Source organism: Struthio camelus, chromosome 17, assembly GCF_040807025.1.
Source record: "Struthio camelus isolate bStrCam1 chromosome 17, bStrCam1.hap1, whole genome shotgun sequence".
Classification (NCBI taxonomy): domain Eukaryota; kingdom Metazoa; phylum Chordata; class Aves; order Struthioniformes; family Struthionidae; genus Struthio; species Struthio camelus.
Window position 1 is genome coordinate 18,352,227 of NC_090958.1, and position 27,460 is coordinate 18,379,686.

Below are 27,460 nucleotides of genomic sequence, written 5' to 3' on the forward strand. Positions count from 1 at the left end.
GCCCCGCCGCCGCCGCCGCCTCCCTCCCCGCCGCGCCGGCCCTCGGCCCCCCGCGGCCCTCGCCGGGGGCGGCGCCCGGCCCCCGCCGCCCGGGCCGCCGCGGGAGGATGTCGGAGGCTCACGAGATGGACAAGACGATCAAGGTAGGGCGCGGGCGGGCGGCCGGTGCCGCGCGGCGGGGCGGCGCGTCCCGGGGGCTCTGCCGGCTGCGGGGGCAGCTCTGCCGCCTCGGTGCCTCCCCGCCTTCCCGTTCGGGCGCTGTCATGAAAACAAATGTGGGTGTTTGCGTTTGGAGGGGTGGCAGAGCAGCTCCGCCGATCCAGGCTTTGCCTTTCCCCCCCCCCCCCCCCCAAATTTTGTTCCTTTGAACAGCAAGAATCGCTGTATGAGCTTAACGCTTCCTGGTGAATCCTTCTGTGACCCGACTGAGCGGGTTCCCTGAGGAAAGCAGGGGGACCGTCTTGACAGTAAAACAATGTGTTAAAGACTCTGCAAGTTTATCTTGCACAAAATGTTCCCGGTCGCAGATTCTGGTTGCCTTAATAAATACTTAAATTAATAAGGCAAATGAATTCTAGAAAAAGGTAGATTAAAAAAGAGCTAATGTATTGGAGTTTGACTTTTTTCCTTCATCTGTGTTATCTTTGGCTGTGGGATTTATCCCGTATGTAGCTCACTGAGGTGAAAAAGGGATGTTGAAATTCAGTCCTATATTGCTGAACTCTACATTGATTAGAAGTGTACGGGCCTTGCTTTTTTGAAATGAAAAAGCCAAAAGTGGAAGGGAGTCTAGGCATAACGTTTCGGCACTCCAAATTGTGAGGAAACTACTGGGTCAAGTACCAGAGTGGTGTACTGAGCCCTCCCACTTTGTTATCAGTCTTAGCACAGTGCAGGTGAAACAGCTGTCCAGAAGGCTTTCCGAGTGAGTGTTCTGTCAAGTACTTCAGTGATATTTCATGAAAAGATAATGATTTATATCATAGCTCTTGATTTACAACAAACAAGGAAAGCCACTGTCCTGCAGGGGTAGGGACAGCCTCCTATCTGCCTTGCTCCCCTCGCTCTGGAGGATGCTGGCTAAGAACAGGTTCTGGGTGAACGTTTTGGGTGACAGGCACTGTCCGAATCGGAGATATAATTTAGTCTGTTTAAACATCATGTTGATTCCTCTGTTCTGCTAATGTTCAGTTATTGTTTCAAGTTTGGTTGGTTTGCATCTGCATCTGCAGGTTTAAGTTCTGTGATTCGAGACTGTGATCACCGTTTAATGTGAACTAGCAGAAGTTGAAAGGCCAACAGTTTAGCAGAGGAGAACCAGTTACGTTGATTATTTGCATATCACTTGTTGAATATGTGGCATTTGTCCAAATGGCAGTCTATATACTTTTAATCAACTTTAAGAATGTGTTATTGTTCTTGAAGTACTTTTATGTCATACCTTTTTCCACTGGGATTCAGTGGAAACCGAGAAGCACCTGAACTTTCCGCTGAGCAGGCCTGAGGCATGCTGAGCTGTGTGTCTGAAAACAGCTTCTCTGTTGTTGATCAACTTAGGAGAAACTGCATTCCTAGCTTTCCAAACCATTGCCATCCCAGACAAATGATCCTGCGTGAGAGGATACCCAAACCATTGGTTTAGGCACCGTGAGCTTTTGAAAGGGAATTGTGCTATTGAAGAGTGTTGAACTTGTAGAATTTGTGTGTGTGGTTTTTTTTTTCAGTTGAATACATTTCAAATCAATTTATTCCTTTTCCCCAGTGGAAATTAGTGTAAGGAATGATCTTTAAATTCCTACACTAGTAGCTGCACAAAAGTTTACAGTAAGAAAATTACACCACTGCCTGTTCTTTTGCTTTTTGTTTGTTTGTTTTCCCCCTGGAAGTGTGCTCTCCAGCACTCTTCTGCCTCCTCTATTCCCAGCCTCAGCAGATTAGTTCCAGCTGACCTGTCAGCCAGTTTACAAGTTCAGTGCTGTGCAGCAGTGCTACTGTAAGGCACGCTATTTTCCAGATGTGGAGCTAAGTACAGAATACGGGGCCTTCTGCTACCTGCATCCATAGTGCATTACCCTAAATGGGAAGGCAAGGCATTTAGGCTTAATCAATTGAAATAGATTTTAATATTTTCAGAGGGCAAATTTATATTTGTACGTTTTAAAAATTTCATGCTGTTTGAATGTTAGGAACACATGTTGATTTGCAGCTAAATACAGTCTTGATGCTAGACTCAGAACTTGCATTTGTGAGCTAGAAGGAGTTTAGCCAACTCCATAGATTAGTATATATTAAAGTTCACAAGTTATATATTTCCTATCATTAGGAGATGGTGAATAATGTTTCTTCATGACTTTTTCTTTCTTTTTTTTTTTTTTTTTTGCTTCTAAGTTGTCAAGCTGCCTTTGAATAAATAAATTATAAAAATGCAGAAAACAGTGAACTTTGGCTTTCTTATTTAAACCACTGTTAAAAGCCCAGAATATGCAGGAGGAAATAAATTAACTTTAATTAAAAATGGACTTACTATTTGTAGTTGTTGACCTTACCCTTCAGGTGCTGAGAAATATCAGATCTTCTCTCCCTCCTTTTGGTTCATAGATCACAAACTTGCCAATTCCTAATCAGCTCCTCTGTTACTAGGGTTCAACTTGCTCAGTCCAAACGGAAAAAATGGTCTCTCTGCCATAGCAGAAGTCAAGCCCAGGCTTGTATGTATAGACAGTATCTCTTTTTAGACTTACCTGTATAGTTGAAAAGGTTAGGTAAGTTTTAGGGTGGGTATGCAGGCCCTTCATTTTTGAAACAAGAGCAACAGACTTCAAAGCTACATAAAAAATAATTTAAAAATTGTCATTTAATCAAGATGTGGTTCCAGAGTGCTTTGGCATTAGCTTCTCCAGTTCAGTGGTTGGACTTTCTTCAAACTTGGACAGTAAGTGCAATCCCGAAAGCGTGTCCTGGGAATGTACTTCACATTTCAGAAGAACCTTTTCTCAGCTTATAATGTACTTCTAAAATTGTATTTTCATTGCACCTGTGAGGATTTCAATTCTCTGTATCTGAATAGCAGGAAAAATTGGATTAGTTCTTCACGAATACGCTTCTCAAGGCTCAGTGAAATTGTGTTAATTAAATTGATAACAGCCAAAGTTTCTTTGAGTTTCTACTTGAAAACAAGAGGCCGTATGTAGTCCACTGATCCTGGACTGTTTTTCCTACGATTTCAAATTGTATCGTAATTAGTTTTTTCCTTAAGACCTTTCATACTAGTCATTTATGGTTTATGTAATAACTATTCCAGAGTTGTGAGAAAAGGAGTGTTCCATTTGCACCCGTCCTTTACACTAAAAGCAGCCCTCCTATCCCTCCAAATATTGCCTTCAACATCTGCTTTCTTGCTTTGCTTTCAGTCCATGCGGCTGGATGTTTGACCCCTGCTCTCTGAATTGCAGAGTCAATGCTCCCCATGTTAGGGGCTGCCGCCTTCCATAGGCTTAGTTGAGAGCGTGATTGTTCTCAAATCTTTGGTGGTTTGTATCATGAGTAAATCCTCAAATGTAGCAGGTTTGGAATGAAGATTAACATAAGGAAAATCTGATCAAAATAAAGTTACTTTACAAGCAATTGACTCTTTCGTTTGTTTTCCGTGTGTTTTGGGGGCATTTTACCTGCTTTTTTTAAAACTTCTGTAGTGCTAGCTTTTGGTGCCACCTCTTTTTTTTTTTTTTTTTTTTGGCAGTGTATCAGAAAGCATAGGTTTTTGGAAAATTAATTTGGAACATGCATAACAATGTTCATGTAAAAATAATTCCAGGATTTTATAGCATATATTGCTTTGTGTCTTGAGTTTGCACACACCGTTTCCACCATTCAGTGCTGCTCTGTTGTTAAATCACCATCTGTGTAACAGCATATGGCAGCAGTATTAATCAAAATTCTCCTTACTAAGGCTACGTTTATATCCTGCATTGTGACATGTTTAAGCATGATAGCACCAAACTGTGTCATAACAAAACCAAACCCTGTGTATATGGATTAGGACAAAAGAGTTATAAACATGAGCTTGGTTCATTATCAGACAAGCTAAAACTAGTCGTGCATTTAATTTATAGTGTAATGAGTCCAAAGGTTTGAAAACTTTAAGAAAGAAGCAAAGTGATTTTTGAGTTGTATTTTATGATCAAAAGAGTACATAGTAGTGCTGAAACTGGATCTTTGCGTTCAGTTGCAATTGATCACTTAATAGCTAGAAAACTGGATTCTGGAGTCAGGAGAAGTATCCTTTATAAGCCTTCCATATTAAAAGCCCAAGATCCTGTTTACTGTGCTTGATAATCCTGTTTTAAAATGCCAAGGTGAGCCGTCTCAGCAAGATACTACAGCTGCACAGCAATCATTTTATATGAGCTCTCGTGTTGTTATGTGAACAGACATATTTATGTGTAATTTCCCTAGGTGAACCAAAACCCCAAAGCAGGCTCATTCTCTGCTTTAGTATCTTGCAGATCAGGTCTGCTGAGTTGTTTTTTTGGAAGGGATTTAGTAACTTTTTTTTTTAATCTCTTTCCCCTTCCCTCTGCTCCTTCTTGAATAGGAAACCTCCATTTTAGAGGAGTACAACATTAACTGGACGCAGAAGCTGGGAGCTGGGATCAGTGGTCCTGTTAGGTAAGAGAATACACCTGCGGATTTGTATGTAATCTCAGCCTGTTACATTACCTGTGGAGAAGTGAGTATATATTTTAAGCATGCCAACGGCAGAATGATGTGATATCTTGAAGACTCTCTTTATAAATGAATAAATGTCTCTGTACTCTGTGTGGCTGGTAGCTGATGTGTGAGCAAGGTATTGTCTTTTACTGAGTACGTTTGAAACAGAAATTCTCCTTGCCTCTCTGCTTTGTCCCGTCTCACTGTTGTATTCCGGAAGCAAAGTGGCAACAGGAATCGGTCGTGAAAAGATGGTGGTAGAAAATGCTGCTCAAACACCTTTGTCCTTTTGATGCTACTCACAGTATGGTGCAAAGGTCGCTGTTCCCATCTGCGGTGTCCTCACTTAGGGCGTCAGCACTCTATGCCAGTTAGCTATTTTTACCAGCTGTTTTTTCAGATCATCATGTGAGGCCAAAGCAGATAGTGCCACCAGCTCTGCATCTAATACCAGACCTGCCTGTCATGAATTTCTAACCGTTGAACTGGACGCTTTCTGTAAAGCAAAACATATGTTCCCTTTTCAACCAGTGATCTCCCTTTTGAGAGCAAGAGTTTGCGCCTGAGCTCTGGAAAGCAAACGTCTGTGCCTCTCTGCCTCTGGGTGGTTGGCAGGGTGTTTGTCTCTTGCCACCGTTTATCTTCCTGTCCAGGCAGTTGGTTTCTCCTCATCCATTTTCTGTTGCTGTGTTGCCCCTGATCTCTATTAAAATATCCCTTTGTTCTTTATTCTTTTAGCTGCCTGTTAATATGTGGGCCCTTCCCTCTGATGCAGTTCCATTGTTAATGTTAAATGGGGGAAGAGAGGGGAAAAAAACATGTGCAGCACGGTTGGTGGCCTTGCCAGCATAAGGGTTTCCATTAGGCAACGCTTTATTTACTGCAGAGTAGATTCTCCATTGGAGATGTTGAGGCTGCCATTGACTGGTTTGGGTTTTTTCATCAGAAGCGTCTCTTAAAATGAACGTATACAGTGTGTCGTGTTTGTCCACAGTTACCCAGTGCTCTGAAGTGCGCTCTCTGCGTGGCTGAAAGTATAACCTTGTGTGAGGTGTTTCTACGTGTTTGTCGCAGAAGACAGTGAAACTCGAGGCTTTCAAGCCTGGGTGTTGTGACAGGTGCCTGGTGTATGCCAGAGAGTGAGCATTCTTGTTAGTTCCCACCTGGAGAGCTCACTTGTAACTGTAACGCAATTGCTTGAAGTGTCTCTAGCATTCTTGCTGACTGAATAATTTTATTGCTGTAATGCCAGAGTCTGCGTGAAAAAATCGTCTCAAGAACGCTTTGCACTGAAAATTCTTCTCGATCGTCCAAAAGCTAGAAATGAGGTATAGTTCCTGTTTATACTGTCTGCCTTCTGACACCCTGCAAAGTCTCTCCCTTTCGGTGAATTGTTTCAATGGTTTTAAGAAACCTTGCTATGCGGATCTTGCAACGCGAGATTCCTTGCATTTGTTCCTAGATTTGCTGGGCTTGATTTCTAGAGGGAGTGGGCAAAATGAGGTGAGGGTCCTTCTAACTGTGTATTTGCTGAAGGTGTTTGTTGTATATGTACAAGTGTAACTTATAGAGCTGTATTTTGAACCTAGCATTCTCCCTATGCCCTGTGTAATGTACTGTGAGTTGTTCAGAAGTAATTTTGTTTGCATACATCTCACCTTTGTATGTAATTACTGTAAGAATTGCCAGGAATACTTGAGGTTGCACTCTAAATTACATGAGTCTATGAGAAACTAAATAATCACACTGATACTGTTTGTGATTATATTGCTGTGGCTGACAAGAGCAAGCCAACTTAAACTTGCATCATAAACTGTCAATCTATTTGAAATGATATGCAATTGTTAAAGTTTCTGTGAAAGCAAAAGAAACATTCATTGTCTTCAAGGCTTAGGCAAATTCCATTTCCTGTTACTGAGCTAATTCTCACTTAAAATTCCCAGGGAAAAGTCTATACAAAGAGTGTCAAGGCTTGGCTTGATTCAGCAGGCCAGGTGGGTTTAAACAGAGTGAAATTCCTTAGGTTTCTGTTTCAAAAGGTCTGAACAGGAGATGAGGTTTTACCTATCCTAAGTGCTAGACTAGTCCATCTGGCTATAGAAGGAAATGGATTATGGAACTTTGGCTTTTATTCATGAATTTCCAGATATGTATCAGTTTAAATGGTATCTTATTGCTACTTTAATGCTGATTCTAGCTTTAGATTTCTTAAAGAAAAGAAATCTAAACAATCATCCTAAAGATTGGGTGCTCTCTGGAACTCTGCTGGGTTTGATTCCAGGGTCTGCAACAAATAGGTTGGCAACGTATGATCTTTTTGTCTTATTCAGGCAAAGTGGTGTCATGGCTGTTGGGTTACTCATATAAATGCTTTCAGACTTTTTTTTTATTTTTTTGAATAGTTGGAGGTCTATTTTAAATTGTGTGTGACTCATGCTGAGCACAGCTGAGCAGCACATAGGCTCATGTATGCTGTAGTCTCAGGGGCAGAGCGAGGAGCAAAACTGGGCAGATGCATGTCCTTGTGTACAGTAACGTTTCTTCCCTTCTCTTTAAGGTACGTCTGCACATGATGTGTGCAACACATCCAAATATTGTTCAAATTATTGAAGTTTATGCTAACAGTGTGCAGTTCCCACATGAATCCAGCCCAAGGTAAGATTACATAGGGTGATTCATTCCCACAGCTTGCTTTCCGTGTTTAGGCCAAGGTATAGTGGAGTTTGCTTTATTTATTTATTTTATCACAGTGTGACTGAAGTGAATGTTTTTTTGGGGGGTTCCAAACATGACATCTTGCTTTCAAACTAAGCAACGCTTACTGTTTCCCCTGTCAGTGCCCAGACCTTTGCATAGTGAAAAGAATTTGCTTCCTTCAGTACTGGTTTTGAGCACAACTTCGTTTCTTAGACTCCTCAATGAAAAGTACAACAGTTTGTGATACCTGCATTGTCTGAGGGGGTAAAATAGCTTTTGTCCCGCTTAAATATTGCGTTAGTAGCCTCAGTTGAATTGTTTGTAACCTTTGAGCATCTTTCTCCTTTCAAAGCACTGTTAAAGCAGAATTAGAGCTGCAGCTTTTGTTGCTACCCAGGATCATAAGTGAGGTCCCTTTACGCGATGGTGGTGGCTGTGGGCCACTCAGAGTGTTGACCCTAATTAAAAAGAAGGGGGTTGGGGGGGAGGGAAAAAAAGCTTCTAAAACTACTGCCCTGTGATCTCGGCACATTGTTATGTCTAAAATGAACACAGCAAAACATGAACCAGACCGATTATTTTTCATATAGTAATATGGTGTGGGATAAAATGTTATCTTCTAATTGAACGTTAGTTGTGGAAAAAAAAGAGTTGGGAGAACTAAAGAACTGAGACCTGTCTTAGCCTCCAATGCATCTGATTTTGCTATGTGATGAGAAGAATTAAAAATCAGCTTCTTGAAGACCTCTCAGTCCTGATCTCCACACTTCAGGAAGTTGGTAATAAAACTTTTATTTAAAACCAGGAGGTACAATAGAGGATCCTGACTCAAATGTGTTAAAGGTAACTCTTAACCTCCTGCTTCTAAACAGCCATGAATATCTTTAGCACCTAGGTAGGTAGCTCAGCAAATTGGCACGTCTGGAAGGATGGGTGCAGGCAGGTGTACGCTGTGCTCTAAACCAGCTCATGTTTGGAAGCTGTTTAGCCTGTTTAATGCAAGACTCTGCCTGCTGTATTAATTCTTTGAAGGCGGAGTTATATGTTGATATGTCTAAATGCTTCCAGGCTCAGACTGGCTTGCCAGTGAAAGCGTGGGGGGAGCTTGCAGGTATCTGTTTGTATCCATCCATGTAGACATGTCCGTGATGCTTGTTCCAGCTGGAAGCAGGAGCCCAACATGAAGAGCAAACTGTAGTTTCCTGGCTGACAATCAGTGTGTCAGCTTGTGCTGGGAGGCGGAAAATCCTGCAGCTTACGTGATTAAAGGCAAAATTACTGAACTAAAATGGCTAGAACAACTGCAGAAGAAGCAACTATTTTTCTCTCTTTTGGTCTGCATCAATAGATATGCTAATAATGCATATTTCATATCAATTCTGTTATTATTTGATTATTTTTAATGTAACAAAATGAAATGCTTTTAAACAGGGCTCGGCTTCTAATTGTAATGGAGATGATGGAAGGGGGAGAGCTATTTCACAGAATCAGCCAGCACCGGCACTTTACTGAGAAGCAAGCAAGCCAAGTAACAAAGCAGGCAAGTTAACTCCCATGTATAAGCAAATCTATGATAATGGCTAAAGTATTTAACAATTTTATGGGGTGGGGGGAGGGAAAAAAGGAAGCTAAAATAACCCTCAGTTCTGGTCTGATGATCATTGCCTGCTTTGTTATAATCTGACAGAAACAAGGAGTTTGAAGGTGTGGGCTAGTTTTTCTGGGTTGGAACCCTGGTGTCTGCTATTCTTAGCTATGGTTTTCCTGCTGTGGTCTACACAGCACTTCACCAAAGAGAACTCTTTTCCTCCAGAGTCTTTCTGCTGTCTCCCTCACTGCTGTTCTCAGTGTTGCATCCAGCAGTCCACAGGCTCTCACCAGACCAACCACACGTGGCCCCTTGGTTCCTGTCTGAGAATGTCTCTTGGTCATGAGACAGACTGTCCCTCTCCCCTCTTGAGCAGGGAAGCACGCGCTGATGTACGTGTGTCCTGAGCCAGTGGTTTTCAGCCTCGGTTCTGTATTTATTCTGCAGAAATCCTAGCTATCATGGAAGACCGTAAGAAGAATGTACCAGTGTAGTTCATATTTTCTGTTCTGTTTGTTCTGGTATCATTCTTCCCTCTCCATCTCTCTAGACAACTATAGCTCACTCTTGAACGTGGTGTTTTAATGCCTCCCTGGTACTTATTACTAGAGGGTTTGGTGTCCGTCAGACTCTTTGTTGCTTAGCAGTGCATCTGCTATGAGTAGCTTATCTCCTGCTAGAGTAGGCAGGATGACAAAGCAGAAGGGGCTCTGTGGGATTTGATGCAGGGATCCCCATTGTCAGTTGTTCTCAGTTCTGGGGTGGACTTGTTCCCTTTCACTTCCAAGCTGTTGGATGAATTGTGGTGCCCAGCCAGAAAGGCTGCGTTCATGGAAAGGTTGCAGAAAAGGTGGTATGGCTGTATGTTGTGATGCCCTTTCTAGGGAACCGCACCAAAGGACCAGCAGGCTCCTGTAAGGAATTAGAAGGGCAGAAGGAACTTGCTGTCAGAATGGCTGAGCCCTTCTGCATGCTAATTGGCACCACGGCAAGAAGCTGAGGGCCAGAGTCGCCCTCGTCTGCCCCTTGCAGAGGTTATGGTGACATTCCAAACAAAAGATGGAGGTGTGAAGTGTAGGTGTGAGGCTGCAGTGGAGACACTAAGCAGCAAATGTCCTGCTCCCACACCAGTGGTCACTGCAGCAAATAAAGGAAAGAAAACATGAGACAAGATACTACAGCACTTGACATAAATCAACATGACCGGTTATGAATATATCAATATCCTGATTGCTTCCCCTGTGCTAGGGAGATGATGTTTAGTCTGAAACAAAATAAGGGCCAAATCATTTCGTCTTACTCTTCTGCTTTATGCTTTGACTTGTTTCTAATGAAATGCTAATTGTGCAGTTACCTTTTGGGCTTCAGCCATCAAAGAAATTAGATGGAAGTGCAGGATTATTCTTGACTGTTTGTTTTCATATCCTTTTGGGTAGTTTGATTTTTGACAGCGCAAGGGGCTCTCCAGGATCCATTTGTCCCAAAAACTTTTTAAAACAAAAACCAAAGACTAGACTTTGAATTAAATTCTGACTTTGTGTACGGTTAGGTTATTCATGTTCCAAGTAACTCTTTGCCTTAATGTTTAAACAAATGTACTTTGAGAAAAATCTTAAAGCCTTTATTCTTTCATCTGGTGATTTATTCGTCACTGTCCTGAGCTAAAAATCTTAGCTCCCTGTTCCCAGTAAGAGTTAAAGCCTTGTCACAAAGCTACGTCGTGTTTTCCGAGAATGTATTTGTATTTGTTTCTGAGCTAAGTTAACACTGAAGGTCTCTTGTCACAGTAATTTGTAGTCTTTTAAGGACTCGGTGCTTCACCCTACTGGGTACCTATTTGGGTACGATCCTACAGAAGCCGATAGGAGTACTTCCAAATAAGGCTAATGCGGCTTTACCTTTTGTGTCAGTAATGCTGTTTAAGTATTTGTTTCTGTTTTCTTTAAATGGATTACACTTTCAAATGTACAGCTTGTAGAGTTTTCATGGCGAGGTTACAGGTTTTTAAACTACAGCAGTGTAAGATGCTGTCTTTGAAGAAAATTAAGTAATATATTTCTGTGCAGTATCACATGAAATGAGTAAATTGCAGGCAGTCCCTTCAAGAATTAAAGAATAAAGCTGCGTGAATGTTGACTCTTAAACAAGTAACAAATGCAATAAAGTATTTACCAAAATCTTGAAGCAAGAACTCATTGTTGACTATTAAACAGAATGTAATTGCTGAGGAACAGGCAAGCAAGCTTGGTGACCTTGCAAACCTAGTACAGCATATAAAAGGACACTGTCATGATCCATTTTGCTTCTGGGGGTTATAGTAATGTCCCGCATTAGCCAAATGACTGGGAAGCCTAATACAGCTTATTTTCTGTTTGCTTTGAGTGAAATGTAAACTGAATAGCTTGGTTGATTTCATTTCCCAATCTTCACACTTTACTGCACTTTTGCTCAGTATGGCCAGGGATATCTTAACTCAGAATTGTGTCCAAGTGGAACGAGAATGTTTGGGACTTAACTTATGTTGGCAATGTCCTTTTCAAAGCTAAAATAACTGTCCGGGTGAAAGGAGAAGTTCTACAATTGTAGTTGATTTATTGTGCCCTTTTTCAGATAGCTTTGGCTTTGCAGCATTGCCACTCATTAAACATTGCACATAGAGACCTCAAGCCTGAGAACCTTCTCTTCAAGGATAACTCTTTGGTAAGATGAAGACTTAGTAATCTTTGTTTATTGCTGAATTCTGTAACATAGCTTGATAATATTCAGAATAGTTGAGAAATGTGGAATGACACCGGTGCAATGTTTTGGTGACAAAAACAAATGACCTTTTGGCTTTGGGCTTTTCTATATTCTGATCCACTTGGAGTAGAGCGTGTCCATGCCACTGATACTAAATGTGGGTCAGGTTCTCCATCTTGACATGGGATTTCTTTCTGGTGGAGAGAATCCTCCCTGCCCTATTTCTGCCCCATGTGTCATCAGGAGGTGTTACATAGGAAGTATAGGTGCTTTGACTGAAATATCCATAGCTTGTAGCCTATTTTTTTCTTCTCTTACTCATAACCCCCCTGCATATGCATTGACCTCCCTACAATGCATTTGGAGCTTTCCAAAGCTGAGACAGGGACCAGAGCACCTAGGAGAACAAAAATGATCATTGCAAAGGTCACTTCTGACCTCATTAGCTGCTCTGTGAAATACGAGAAGGGTATGCTGGGGTATGCTGTGGTGATGGTAAGATGAATAGGAGGGCATAGAAGGATGTAGCAGAAAAGCAGATACAGTGAGATTTCGTACTAAAACCTCTCCTCCTTGTTTTAGGATGCACCTGTTAAATTATGTGACTTTGGATTTGCCAAAATAGACCAAGGTGACTTGATGACACCACAGTTCACTCCGTATTATGTAGCACCTCAGGTAAAGAGTAATTTCAATTCTAGGTTATAGAGTAATAATGATCTTTGTTGCCTGTGCCTTCGAAAGCATCTCACTTTTAAAAGCCCCTGCTATACTGTTAAAGGCTGCCAATGCAGGAGTCTTGAGTAAGCAAGCAGTGTAGGGTAGCTGCCTTTCAACATCAAGTGCCACTGTGATCTACTGGTTACAGCAGGGTATTGCAAGGCAAAATTCCTGGATTATGTTTCTAGCGTTTACTTGCTGCTGATGCCTCCTGACTCTCTCAGTCCTGACTCCCACCAGTGAAAGTGCTGCAGGATTTTGAGAGCTGGTCTTTTGCTGTGTTAAAGCAGTTGGTTTGTAGAAGTCCTTGCTTCAGAATCCTCCTTCCAGCTCAGGCTCCTATGAGATTATGTTCAACAGGACTTGGCTGAAACAGTAAGGCTCTGTAAAAGCAATTGCTCAAGTGGGGCAGTGCCATAGGGTTGCCCATTTACCTTGACTTGGCCCCCTTGTCAGTATACGTTAAGATGTAATCTATTATAACAGACAGGCCGCTTTTTGTAGCGCTGCTTCCCCCTCCTTTTTCCTTTGTTCTTTGTGTTTAAGTCCTGAAGAAAGCTTCAAAAAAACTGCAGAGATTGCTGTTTAATTGTGGCACTGGGCACTTTGGCAGCCTTTAATGGCTAGCAAGAGCAATTGCAGACATCAGACCATGCAGCCTCGACAGGCGAGTGTGCCCCATACGTGGCCCACACAGTCCACTGGAGACTGGTAAAGGGCCATGTGCAGTGCAAGCAGGGTTTTAAAAACAAATGAGCTGCCAAATCCTTACAAAGTTTTTTTCCTGAGTATATCTAAACTGAGATCTTTGTAGAAACTTGCTACAGATTTGAGCAGGTTTTCATGGGAGGGGTAAAAAGGGACACATCTGGAGCTAGGGTTACCCTCCAAATATATTTCAAATTGTAATTTCTAAGCACAAAGGTATTAGAGCTTTTGTAGAAAAAGGATGTGTGCAGTTGCTTTAATTCAGGCAAAACTGGGAATTTCATCCAAAGCAGCTAAGTACTGTAGCTGAAATTCTTCCCCCTCTTCCCTTCCCCCCAATAAAAAGTTTCAGTATCTCATAGAAAGAATAGTTTGAGTTTGGCAGAGTCTTCAGTAGCTGGAATAACTGCACCTAGCTGTAAAGCATCAGGCATCTTTGGTTATAGGCACTGCTGCTGTGCCTGTAATCTAGATGTATTTTGCAATTTTCTTACAATTGTTCTTCCCCCCTCCACCCCCTCCCCTTGTGGCAACAGGTATTGGAGGCACAGAGACGGCATCAGAAAGAAAAGTCTGGTATTATCCCCACCTCTCCAACACCTTACACTTATAACAAGGTAAGCTATGAAATAGTCCATATGTCAACATACTTTAAGTACAGTGTCTTTTTTTCCCCTTCCACAGATGTATATGCTATAGAAGTAGTCTATAGACACAGCTTATCACCTAAGCCGGTAAACTTTTTTGCCCTAGAATCACACGCTTACAGCCAGGAGCAATAAAGTTGTTTTACTCTCATTGCTCAGAGATGCATCTAACTAGCCAAATACCTCATGCTGAGGAAAAAGCAGGGTCTACAGGAAACCACAGGGAAACATGTCACTTTACTCACTATTATATATACACATGTATTTTCAGCAAGAAGGAGGTAATAATTTTGACAACATATTTCTCATAAGTGGGTTTCATTCAGCTATTCTAAAAGATGTTACAGAGCAATCGCGTACACAGCAGCATTTCTCTCATTAAGTTTACTAGGGCCAGACCAGGTTTTGTTAAGTTGACTTGGAGAACTGGTAAACCCGAAGAATGTGATCTCTACAGGTAGCTTTCTCAGTCAGTTTAGAAGAGACGTGATAAATGGTGCTGCTGTCTCTGTGTTTTTTGACAAAGTGAATAATGAAGTGGTTGCTTGATCCAAGCCTAATTAGCGATCCTCTAATTAAAGGAGAAATTTACGAACACTGTTAACAGGAGCATCAAATAGTAACAACGTTTTGGAGAGAGTAAAATGATTCTGTTAGAACTTCCCTCGTGGTCACATTCCTTTGCCTTTATAAGGGATTGGTCCAAAGGAATCCTCTTCTGCTGTCAGCTGGGGCTTCTGAATATGCAAAGCACTGTTTACACTAGCTTGTTCTGGCAGCTGTGATGGTGCCTTGTCTGTATCGGGGATCTTCCGCTAGATGAGCGCTAACGTGTTGCATTGTCTGTCACAGAAGGCCATGGGTGATCGCAACTGATGCTAGAATCTCAGTGAAGTTTGTGACAAAGTGCATGAAAAGGTTGTGTTCCTTTTTGGCCATTCCTTCTCATGTGTCTTCCTTCACATCAGTGTCGTTCTCACCTGCTGTGTTTACAGTGTTTGGATCACTGAGTGTTTTCCTTTGAGGCTCTTTATTTTGATTAAAGTTAGCTGATTTCTGATTGCAGTATTAAATATCTGCACTGATTCCAGCTTCAAGGATGTTTGTTAACCCACGCATGCTAGAGGAGATAGTTTGATATATAGTGATATGTTTGAATAGCTTCCATAGAGAGCTAAAGCAAAGACAGGCAGAGACAACCTTCACTGAATTAATCTGTGTGGGTTTCCTAATCATGCATCTGCCTTCTTCAGGGTTATGGCTCTCTGTTCTCCATCCTAGAAAAATAGCTTGATGGTTGAAACAGCTGCTAAGCCCTTTTATAAAAAGGGTTCTCAGACAGGTGCCAGTATTCTTCCAGTACAGAATTTCTCCTACCCTTTCATGTGAAAAGTCCCAGTCACAGGTAAAGTTCTTTTTTTGTAATATTTGAAGTCTTACAAGGCAGAGACGAGAATTCCACCTCTGTGTACTGAAGCAGATTGGCTCTCCAATAACGGTCCTCCAAGGAGCTTCCCTTCCTTTCGTTGCAAAAGGGTAGGATGCAGTTCCAGAGACACCTACAAGTGGTTGCTTACTGTTCACATTGGTAACAGTTTGACAGTGGTTGTTTTCTTTTAATGAACCGAATAGCCTTGGCCATAGCAAATGAAGCAAAACTTGGTCCATATTCTTGTATGGAATTAAAGAGCCTTGAAAACAGATATCAACTGGAGTTTACTCGCATACTGACGAGATTAACGCTCTGCTGCCAATGTGTTTTCCCCTTGACACTTTCAACTCCCTTGCTCTTCTGGGGTTTACAAGGTGATATGGTGATTGGGGCATGGGGCAGATCCTTTAAAGAACTTAAAGAATTGATCAGCTGCTTTTAGTCATGGCTGCACTAACTGGAAATGCTGCTGAATGAAAGCAGCCTTATCCTTACCTTGCCAAGTGCGACTCACTGCAAAGGCAGCATCTGGCATATGCCTAATTCCCTGAAATAGACTATGATGGACTCCCAGGTACACTGTCCTTCCACCGCATTTTGGAGTCTGCCTTGGAAACGCCTGTGATCTGCCTTCATGATCAGCAGCTCTTTCCCACGCATTTAACCTGGAGAAAAAAGCACCTCTTTAACTTCTGAGTATTTGCGTTAAGCTGTGTGTGCATTGGATCAGATATGTGTATATACGTCATAGTTGGAGGGGTTTTAAGATACAGGTTAGAGTCTTGAAAAATAGGCTCCGAGAACCATATTCACAAAGACTTTGGACACCTGGTTCCTGTTTATATGCCTAAAATCCCATTGATTTCATTAGAAACTATCTCCAGTCACTGGAAAAATTTTGAGAATTAGGTATCTAAATAGAAATGAGACTCGTAGATCCATCAGGGATTGACTTAAACAACCTGCTAAAAAGCACGCATATGTGGGGCAACACCAAGGGGTTTCTCCTGTCATCAGCATCCACAGGTTTTGTAAAAGTGAAGGGTACAACTTCATGATCAGTATGAGCTGATCTAAGTGTACTGCTTCTGCAAGATAAGTCTTGCCTTCGAGGGTCTGAGTCAGTGCTGATCTAGTCAAAAAGCAGTCATTGGCGCCTAGGATTTTTTGTTTGATGGATTAGTCTGTGCAGCTGCAGGAGCACCAGTGCTGTCCCAGAGGAGGCAGTGGAATATACAGCTGGGGTGCAGACAGGGTGGTGCTGAGGCTGCTCCATTCAGCAGCTGTACAGACTTCTGTCTGCTTAAAACAGATTGTAGAAACTCCCCAGCCTCTCAAATCTGCCCCTGGGTGTCTTTTTACAGTCATCTGAACCTGTGCTGAGTTCAGACTTCTCCATACACTTGGCTAGAGCTCCTTGTGCTGGCACAACCTTTTGGGAGTCCCCTAGAGGACTGATAGGGCTGGAAACCAAGCCAGTGAAAATGCATGATTAGCTGCACAAATGCTAGTGTTGGCACAAGAGAAATGGATGGAAATGATGGAAAGGATGGCCAGGGTCAGAGCAAGTCCTTCCAGCGCCAAGCTGTGCTGTGTCATTGCCAAGTGATAATAGAGCTCTCTCCTTAAGGATATGGTCCTATAGGAACTTGAATCAAAGTGCAGACTGTTATGGTCCCTTTCACTGCTTCAGGTTAGTGCTGATGTTGCCTGAACACAGAGTGATCCAGATGAGGAATGGATCTGGTGTATAGCCTCTTTATTGGGGTGGCTTTTAGCTGTATCTGCTTCTTGAATGAACTTGCTCTGTATCACGCAAGCAGTAACACTAGTGCAGGGGTTGGGGAGGGGAGCTCCAGCCTGGGGTTGGAAGGATGGGGTGAGCATGGCATAAGAAGCTGTGAGATACTGTTCCTGCCTGCCTGCCCGTTCTTCATCTCTGTGGCTTTCAGGACATGTGTTTTCATTACAAACTTCTGAGTATGTCTGCCAGCTCATTTGTTTGATGTTTCCTTTTTAAATTTCAGGTTCTAAAACATGACTGTATAGCATTCTGTTTTATTTTGTGTTCTGATATTCAGAGACTAGGATTCGAGTATCATGAGAGAAGTAATAAATGCACAGCTTGCCCATGCCTGTGACACACTGGCTGTTGCCATACAATGTACCGTTGCATAGTGCAGAGTTACAGAAGCTGTCTGTAAACAAGCTAGTTTGGGCACTGGAAGCAGTCTAGCTTGGCAGCGTGGAGTTATCTTGTGCCTATATATTTGCCAGGAAGATGTTTTAAAATACCTTCTTAAGCAAAACTAGCTGGTAGAAATACTGAGCTGGTATATTTCTGTTGAAGAAAAGGATAAAGCATTAAGCAACTGATGGGAAGAAAAATCCGTATGAAATTTTAGTTCTGATAGGATTTTGACTTTATCAGAGGGGGCCTGCAGGAGAAGGGGGAGCTGTGCTTTTTACTTTCTTAGGGAAGCACTTTGAACTACACCACTGCTTGCTGCAAGTTGTACCCCTGAGTGATCATTTCCTTGCTTTCAGAGCTGCGACCTGTGGTCCCTGGGTGTCATTATTTATGTGATGCTGTGTGGATACCCTCCATTTTACTCCAAACATCACAGTCGGACAATTCCAAAGGACATGCGGAAAAAGATCATGACAGGAAGTTTTGAATTTCCAGAGGAAGAGTGGAGCCAGATCTCAGAAATGGCGAAAGACATTGTGCGAAAGTGAGTCAGCTGAGGGAAATGTTGTATTGCTCTTTACTTATATTAAGGAATTGAAAAATTACTTGAAAGTGCATTATCACAAAGGGCTCAGTTTCCCAAAGGTGGGGCGAATTGTTTGCAGCATATGCAGCTGCAAAATTTTTCTGTCATATCTGCCATGAAAGAATTTTGGTAAATATTTTTTCTTTTTTTCCTCTTCTCTGACATTTGTGTTCAACTTTTGATGTCTCCTGTCTCTAAAATTGCTGGAGTGTTTTGTGCATTTAGTCTGTAAGGCCAGTGGCCCAGCAAAACCCTTCTATCTTGCTTCAGAAGAATATAGACAACTGACTGCCAAGTCAGATGCCTACAGAGTGCTTGCAATCTCCTATGGAAGAGTCTAAACTGCCATTAAAATCAAGGGGCATTTAGGTGGCTAAATAGGAACTGTCCAACTAATTGCCTTGGTAGATCTGTGCCTTAGAACCCTGTGCACGTAATACACAGTCTCGGAGGAGTCTGAACAGAGGCGTAGGAAGGGAGGCCAGAAACTAATTTCTATCCACTGTCTTATCTAAAGGATACTGACAGGTCATGCTTGGTCTCAGACGGGTATATTAAGATCTGTTGCAAGGCATGGGACTACAAAATAAGTTTTTTCCATGGTTATTTTATTCTAAATGCTAATTGAAACCGTTTTTGTACAAATACACATCTCTTGCTTGTTTCAAATGTTGTGATCCAGTGGTGCTGTTTGAAAGCAAGAATGTGACACTGATTAGCTCTTGACCTCATTTATTTTTTTTAAATGCAGGAGGAACTTTCTGCATTTGCTTGTACCGTCAGAGGAACTGGAAACGTACAAGCAACATGAATAGGAAAAAAAAAATCAATCTAGTAAACAATTTTTAAATGTCACTGTGTCCTCTGAGGTTCTATAAAGGCTCCAAGGACTTAAAAACACTTTTGGAAAGGGTGCAGGGACCTGTTTGTAGCAATGCAGGAGAGCCCAGAATCTTTCGCCAAACAAACTGCCGATTATGTTGCAGTGAAACTTCCATTTATACCAAGGTCAACTCTTTATTCTCATACAGAAGCTTCACAGTCAAAAGATTTCATTGTCTTTTAAAATGAAACTCTGTTCACACACTGTTGTTACTTGGATGTTCTTGACTTCACGTAATTCTTTTAATAATGCTATCAGGACTCCTTTTCCTGCTTTTCTGTCCTCCAGCCAGTGAGTCTGAATCTGTGTTTATGGTGCAGGAATATTTTTAGACTTTCTGTAATTTTCGTGAAGCTTATATTATTTACGTAGACTGCTGTTCATGTGAACTCTTGCTTCTGGAGGTTGTATTCTGCGTTCAAGCGGCTGCTTCTTTTCAAGCATGTTAAGCTGATTTCTGACCCCAAGCTTTACAAATTGGAATGCTTGAAAATATATTAGGACTTTGCAAAACGACAGAAAAGGAATGTACGTATCATGGATCTTGTATTAAAACTGAGCTGGAGACCTGTTTGTCAGCGTGGCCTTGCAAGTGAAATTTGAGCTAGCCTATGGTCCTGCTGACCTTTTGTAAAAGTTTTCTTTTACAAAAGAAAACTTTTTAGAAAAAGAAAAGAAAAAGAAAACTCTTTTAGAAAAAGAAAACTCTTTCTATTTCTACTTTCTCGGTACATTGAACAATTTTGCTCTGCAGTCAGGAAGCTGATTTAGAGTATTGACAAAGAAAGTATGACGAAGTTATCAAGTCATTTTGTTTCTAGCGTAGCCCCTTGGAAACTTGTCAGTACTCAGGCTGAAATTTTACTGCTTTTATTAAACAGTTGCGATTATCATGAGAATGTGAGTGTATCTGCAAAACCTCTTTCCAGAGATTTTCTTTCTAGTAAAACTTAATTCCACGAGGTTTTCAGAAATCTCAGAATAGAGTTTCTTTTTATTTTCAGGCGCTGTAGCCTGCTAATGTGTCCATTAGTGGAGCCTTTGGCAGAGGAAATAAAGCTAAGGAGTTGTGTGGTGAAAGCAGCTAATGCAGAAACCAGCTCTCCAACTTTGAGACTTGGCATTGCTTTACCATGCCCAGAGCCTGTGGTATGAGTACGGACTATTATGCAGATGAGCTCTAAATGTGAATTTCCAGAGGGCAGCGGTCTGGATCATTTCTGTTTCATTTGGAATATAGCTCCTATCTTGGAGGCTGTGAATATAGAGTTCAGCTGAACACAGGTACTGCTAAAACAACCTTCAGTGGCTTTCTTTGCACTGAGTTGCTGAATATAACTGAAAGAGCTGTGATAGTGTTCAAGTATCACCCCAGCAAGGATCAGTGAGGTAAAATGGCTGGTGGGAAGCCAGCCTGCTTTGGGGACCTCTTACGCGAGGTCTCTTTTTTTTTTTTGACCTCTCTAACGTTTAGACATTGCAAAGTGCTCTGATCCCAGACAGAGCAGCAGATCATTACATGGAAACTCCAAACAAGGGGTTCTTTATGGACTAATTGATTCCTCACTCAGGCTGCTGAAGGTCAAACCTGAGGAACGGCTGACTATTGAAGGTGTTCTGGACCATCCCTGGCTCAACTCCACCGAGGCACTTGATAACATCCTACCCTCCGCCCAGCTGATGATGGACAAGGTCTAAACAGTGTTTTACTTTATCAAGAATGTTGCACAGGGGAGCTGGATAGCTCTCTAGGGTGGTTTAAGTGATTTCTTTCACGTGGTGTTATGCAGAAAAAAAACTCCCTTTGTTCTCTAGTGAGGGAGCCTGAGATCTTTGTATGCAAATGAGAACAGTTCCATTTGAAATTTGGGCTAGGAGAAGATACTTGAAGATAGGTGGCAAAGAGCAGCATCCGTGTGCTAACAAGGAGAGAACAGAATATGGCAGTAGACATAACTGAGGACTCCTTTCTAGGTCTTTTTTCATGTTTTCCCATGTTTTATACCTGACTACAGCTCATAGCTTCATTAATTGGTAGCAAGAGAATCATTCATGTAATCTCCACTGCTCCTTGTTTCCTTTAAACTCTGTACTGACAGGAGTTCAGAATTGGTTCTCTTGAGTCTGAACATGAGAAGTAGAGATGATACTTTAAGATACTTAGCCCCTGTGAGTTTGAGCTATATTGTCCTGCAGTTGTAGTACTAAGCATGTCATGTGCATTGCAAGCCTGAGTTTTGTTATGCATCTCTGAAATGCATAGGATGTTTTTTGTCCATGGCAAATGTTATCCCTCTATTGTCCTTTTATTCACAAAAAAGCTAATTAAAACATCAAGCACAACTTTTTTCCGTTCCAGGCAATGGTTGCAGGGATACAACAGGCTCATGCAGAACAGCTTGCGAACATGAGAATCCAAGACCTCAAAGTCAGTCTCAAACCCCTTCACTCCGTCAACAACCCAATCCTGCGCAAGAGGAAATTACTGGGGTAACTCTCTAAAGCTGTTTTTGAAAAATTAAAATGTTGGCAGCTCTGATGCCTGGAGAATGACTGTAAGACCTGTTACAGGTTATTCACTTGAAACCATGCTCCTGAAGTTCTAATTTCGTTGACGCCTTCTTATTTCCATGCCAAAGCGGGTAGTTGAGAGTCAAGTAATACTTGCATAATATACTGTGTCTCCTGGCACAGTGAAGGCAGGAAGGAGATGGGGTGCTGTTGTTATACTGTAAAGAGACTGGAACAGATCTGGTATGAGAAGATGGGTGATATGTTAAATAAGGTAGGGCAAACTAGGAGAAGGACTTCCAAGATTTTGTTCTGGTGTTGACATTTATTTACTCAAAAAGTCAGGTAATCTCTCTTTGCTTTGAGTTACCTGTCTGAAAAATAGAATAATGTTTTTTTTAGGATTACTTGAATTAATTTAAAGAAGCATTTTTTTTCTTATTTCAAGTGGTCTCATGATGCAGGACGTTGTTGTTATAGTTAATCCAAAATCTGGCTTGCTTTCCATCCAGTATAAGAAAGCACTGTACTGGTTCAGTTACTCAAAGAGTAATGGATTTAAGCTCTGACTAAAGTTGAGTTACGTTCACACTGTAATTATTTCTTCCTTGTTCTGTTGCAGCACTAAGCCGAAGGACGGTGTTTATATCCACGACCCTGAGAATGGAAGTAATGATTCCAATGTGGCTTTGGAAAAGCTCAGAGATGTGATTGCACAGTGCATTCTACCGCAGGCTGGTAAAGGTTGCCACTTTTAAGAAAGTTACATTCCTAAACATTCAAGGCACTGACTTTTTATTGTGCTTCAACATCAGTCCGTGTTAGTAGTGAGGAAGGATAAACAAATATCCTGTCATCATAGTTGGTTTCTCTCAGGAGGAAACTGTTATCTGTGGACTGTAATTTTGGTGCGTGCATGATATTAACGTCACATGGGACAGTCACATGCAGAGCTGTTTAAAATGACTTTCAAACAGGAGTGCTTCCAACCAGTTTTCTAGTTTGCGTGATGCAGGGCAGAATAACTGCACGTATTGTTTACCGCAGCTCTGAATGTTGCGGAGAGCAAGAATGACAAACCTTCTGTTTATCTTTGTTCTCCGAAATAGGAGAGAATGAAGATGAGAAGTTGAATGAAGTAATGCAGGAGGCCTGGAAGTATAATCGAGAGTGTAAGTTGCTGCGAGACACTCTTCAGAGCTTCAGTTGGAATGGTAAGGAACTCCTGTTACCTGGAGAGCGATCTTAATGCCGGGCGAATGAGGGGAAGCAGTGATCTTCTTCGATGGAAATAAAATGAGCTTCTTGAATTTGTGCCAGGCTGATTTAGATTTTGACACTGTTTCAGACCCCTGTTCTGTCAATGTGGATGCTCTATAAATGAGGTTTAAAGTCCTGCTTTAAAACTTAAGTATTTGATGTTCGGGATCGAGTTTTCAAAGGCATGAAGTCATTTAGGAACTTAAGAGCATAGGCAAATCGTCACTTTAGAAACTGCTGTAGCACTTCTCAGCCTGTTTCCTTCTGGCTAGTTTTACCCTCGTTCTGGTGGTGGCTGCTGCCCTTGCGACCAAGCTGTTTCAGCAGATAGTATGAGCAGCTTCACCTATGTCAGCCCAACATCTCTTCTGCTCAGTTTAGACCTGAACTCCAGCTGACTTGGGAGTGACATGGACTGTGTGCTCAGATGGCTCCCTGGCAGTACAGGGCTGCGGGGGCGTCCGCCTCCAGGAGCAGATGGTGAGGGATAGCAGGCAACCACTGGCATCAGCAAAGTTCACAAGAGCTTGCCCATGCCTCTGCTCTTGTTTTGTGTGTTTTTTCCTTTTTAATTTAACTTTTTTTTAGTGCACTTTTTCCCCCCTCAATGAAACTTGAGGTCATAAGGCATTTTGGTGCACTTGTAAATGTTGTCCTAAATTTTTATATGAAGCATTATTTTGTGTTCAGTCAGTTTATGACGACTCCAGCCATGACTGCTTTCCTCCTTGTGTCCAACATCAGCTGACAACCTATTCTTTTCCTTTCAGGCAGAGGATTCACAGATAAAGTGGATCGACTAAAACTGGCAGAAATAGTAAAACAAGTTATTGAAGAGCAGACAAACTCCCATGACTCTCAATAGCTGGAGCTTCTTAATCTTATTTTTTTTACCATTTAAGATTTATTCTTTAACTGTAAAAAGTATTTTTATGTAAATTAATAAATCATAATTATTTCATTAAATTTCCATACTGCTTGAAAATGCTGTATAGTTGTAGATACAAAAATCATTGGTACTGTAATATTTTTTTAAAACTCAGTTCCTTGAGGTATATATGATCACTTATGTACTGTTAATCATGAGTCCCCCAGATGGGGCAAATTATATTGTTAAAGACCATTTTTTTCTTAATAACCCGTTGCAGAAGCTGCCTTTCATCTGCTATACATACAGCCAGCTGCAATGACTATGTATGTGAATGAGACAGCCACAGTTTCTCAACACCCTGCTCAGTAAGTACTTGAAGCAAGTGCTGTGAAACACAAACTTCATAGCTACCTTTTGTACCTAAATTCTGAGTCTTTTTGTAGAGGCAACAAAAATAACCTCCTGTTTCACTAAATGACCCCAGAGCTACACTTGGCCTTGCCAAGGGCACCTGAGTCTGTGTGCTTGCTGTATTTTTCAGTTCTGATCAGCAGCCCTTTTTTTCTTTCTCCTGTAACCCCTCTTCCTCTGACCGTTCTTCAAGGCTGAATGGCCATTCAGCATAAGACTCCTCTTATCATATTGTGCAACAGCAGAACAGAAGAGTGCTCTGGTTACTTGTATACAAGTTATTTTTATTTTCATGGTGGGATCTTTTACAAACAATACATGTGGGGTTCATTTGCTTCATCCCCCTGGTGAGAAGTTGTGTGTGTTCCACCCACATACTCTATCCTTTCCTTTCTAGAAGACCCAACACTTGATTTCAAACTTGACCTCTTGGTTGAAAGAGATCATCCTGGCAAGGGTCATAGTGCTGCTGTGTGAATCCACCAGAGATCCTTCTCTTATGTCACTCTGGAGTCCAAGCTTCCCATGTCTTTGATGCCTTTGAGCCCCTCCTGGGGGAGCAAAAGATGCAAGGGCTGCTCCTCAACACATGTCCTTGTGCTGTCTGGACCCTGAGGCTGCCCAGGGCAGACTCTTACACTAGTCTGAAACGTTGGCTCCAAAAGCTGCTTTTTTAATTTTAATTAAACAAATGAAAAGAATCTGTACATATTTCTAGTTTTCTACCTTCAGACACTTTTCTTTCTTCTGAGACTGGTCGAAGGCTTTTTATAGAGATATTTTGGTACTAAACCTGTGCAGACGTCGAATGAGTTTGGTCTGCAGACTGAAGTGCCATTTCAGGGCTATTAGTAACGACTCTTGAGCATTATTGTTATATTTCATAGCTCATTAATTTTGGGTTTATACTTACAAACCTGAGCCATGAATCTCCCAATTTACTCATATGGCAGTCCAGCCTTGTTCTTTTTTTGTCGTCTTTTCTATAACAGACTTTCTTGTAACCTTTAGCTTGGATGGCAAACCGGTGTCCGACTCTTTCTATAAAATTTTGTAAACAGTAACTTAATTTTTCTACATGAAGGAGATTCTTCATTTCCCATTCTTTGTCAGCACCTTATCAGTTTTCTTTTAATCCTGTTAACAATTTTCCAATGCCTGATTATTATGTGGTAAGAACCACAGTCCCTATTTAACCATCGCTTTCTCTGATGGAAACAGGGAGTTTTTGCATAAGCCAGAATTGTACCTCTAACACTACATGGAATACTTGTGCACTGACATGTATTGATGACACAGTAGTGAACTGTCAAGAATATAACCCCCTTTTCCTTGCTAGAAACATAATTCTGGGTGGAAAGCGAATTTGGTCTCCCAGCTATCCTACCCTACAGAACAGTACAGTTTGAGAACTTCAGTCCTTGGTCCGCAGGACAAAATTAACATGGGGAATTGAACTATGATCTTCCTCAAGTGAGGTGACTTCAGATTAGGGTGTCTGTACAAGACAATAAGAGACACGAGCATTTGTCATTTCTTGGTAGTATCAGTGAGTTTTCAGGCCTGATGCATTTCTATCCTTGCCCTAAATTCTAGATCATGTCAACATCCACACAATCTTCACATGTTATAATCATTTTCTTTTAACTTGAAATTAATGCTTTTTTTCTGGGACATCTCATTGTATTGGAATTTTTAAGAATGGCAACTAGAGAAACAAACAAGAAAATCACCTTTGTTTGAGTGCAGAAAATTCTCCACAAAAGCACTTTGGAAATGTCTCCACTAAGGAGGAGAATACTCTGGCAGTTTCTTTGCAGCCAGAACTTCTTAGCATGAAAATGGATCAGATTGTAGCTACTCTCATTGTTAACGCACAGCGCAGTCAGCAGAGGCTACTGCTGTGCCAAAGTCTGGTGTGATCCATGCAGCTTGTGAGCGACCCTGGCACCTATTTGCTCTGGCAGGTTGCTCTAGTGCTGAAGATGACAGCAGCAAGGCTCGTATGCTGCTATGTAATGATGTCTAGGAAATGGCTGCAGCCTGTTTCCGCAATACCAGGTGAGCGCCCGGTATAGCAGAGAGCACCTTGGAGTGTGATAGCAACTGCTGCTTGCTGACACCCGAGGCAGCTTGGAAATAGGCAGAGAAGATTGGAACTGGCTGTGCGTTAGAGTGTCCCTCCTCTCTTCATGCTCTCTTTAACCTGCACAACAGAGTTGTTTCAAGCTGTTACTGATAGTGAGATGGGTACGTTTGCGATTAACCGTAGACTGTTTGGGTGTCTGGAGGGAAGAAGTCAAATTTCTAAGGGTTTTTGTGATGAGGAACTGCTTTTTGTGGATTTACTATTGATTTTATTGTCTGTGATAAGTTAAAATGGCCTGATGTAAAATGAAGGCAGGGAGGAACAGATTAAGAGAAGACAATTTGAAGATTCAAGGTCAAATGGTTTTATTTATGAGAAAAAGTTGATCATAATTTTATTCTTTAAAATGTTAAGTTACATTTTAAGATTTCAAAATTAAACACACGCTAATGGAGTTCACTTGCCTATTTTAAAGTTATATTTTACTTTCTCCTCCCTGTGTTTTTTATTTTTCAGTTGACAAAATGCAAGGTATCTTGTCTTGATTATGTAACATTTTACTTGGTAATAAATCTACTGATCCTTTATAGCAGACTGTGAATATTGTAAATATCTTGAGATGGAAGGGTCATGTGGGATCAAAGAAGAAAAATTCTCTGTAAAAACACTAAAAGAATATGGGAAAGCTATGTAGTGTTGGGGTTTTTTAGAATTTTATTTAAGATAAAAATATCTGAAATCATTTGACCTTTTCAAAATTTTATGTATATCTGACTTCTCCTATGACTTGATTATTTTCAGCTATATATATTTAAAAAAAAAAGAGCTAGAAGAACTTGACTAGCAGAAAGAGTTTTTGATGGGAAATAGCAACATGTCAAAGTTTTGCTGTCATCACTTCAGGTTTTTCTTTTGGAAATCTGAGTCTGTCCTCATCAGCCATGTTTAACTTGTGTATTAAAATGTTTTCATTTCTCCTTTTCAGTGTTATCTGTAATACATTAGTTTATTTTGGATCAGTATTATAATGTAAATATTATGCATCAGTGTATATAAATGATTTTACTAAACTTAAAAGTTACTGGCTTCTTTTGTTTGGTTCCTAAGTCCCTTTAGCACAGATGAGGAAAGGACAGTTATGGCCTGGAGGGCACGGCAGTGCCCTCATGCCACCAGCGTTCTCGGGCCAGGCCCAGACCTGTCCTGCCACGCTCAATCCTCCGATCCATCTGCTTTACAAATATGAATGATCACGTTGCTTTATACTTTGCACGAGTGCTTTGAGGCTTTGTTTTTGTAAAGCACTTTGAGATGGAAGAATGACTGACTAGATAGGCTGCACAAAGCTCTGGAAAATGGTGTGCTCTGCCAGGCACCGGGACCTGAAATACCGCCTTCAATCACTACCTTCCATTAG

At 41.4% G+C, this 27,460-nt stretch overlaps 1 protein-coding gene across 3 annotated transcripts; it reads left to right on the forward strand.

The window, feature by feature from the left end:
• Window positions 1-51: 51 nt before the first annotated feature.
• MAPKAPK5 (MAPK activated protein kinase 5) lies at window positions 52-27,120 on the forward strand. Of its 3 annotated transcripts, XM_068911059.1 has the most exons (15): window positions 52-143; window positions 4,595-4,668; window positions 5,963-6,038; window positions 7,268-7,365; window positions 8,839-8,947; window positions 11,606-11,695; window positions 12,317-12,412; window positions 13,699-13,779; window positions 17,789-17,976; window positions 20,473-20,593; window positions 21,261-21,391; window positions 22,035-22,150; window positions 22,522-22,626; window positions 23,821-23,908; window positions 24,352-27,120. In XM_068911059.1, the coding sequence occupies exons 1-15, from the start codon at window positions 108-110 to the stop codon at window positions 24,365-24,367; spliced, it is 1,425 nt and encodes a 474-aa protein (XP_068767160.1). In that variant the 5' UTR covers window positions 52-107; the 3' UTR covers window positions 24,368-27,120. The 3 variants fall into 3 exon arrangements, with proteins under 3 accessions (XP_068767160.1, XP_068767161.1, XP_068767162.1); XM_068911060.1 differs by lacking the exons at window positions 23,821-23,908; window positions 24,352-27,120 and adding an exon at window positions 23,443-23,682 and having other exon boundaries at window positions 22,035-22,156; XM_068911061.1 differs by lacking the exons at window positions 23,821-23,908; window positions 24,352-27,120 and adding an exon at window positions 23,443-23,682.
• Window positions 27,121-27,460: the final 340 nt, after the last annotated feature.

Excerpts from the sequence above, each read along its gene's own strand:
- MAPKAPK5 (XM_068911059.1), top strand. The coding sequence starts at position 108 with ATGTCGGAGGCTCACGAGATGGACAAGACGATCAAG. Across the intron at positions 144-4,594 it reads AGATGGACAAGACGATCAAG|GAAACCTCCATTTTAGAGGA; the intron begins GTAGGGCGCGGG and ends CTTCTTGAATAG. Across the intron at positions 13,780-17,788 it reads CACCTTACACTTATAACAAG|AGCTGCGACCTGTGGTCCCT; the intron begins GTAAGCTATGAA and ends CCTTGCTTTCAG.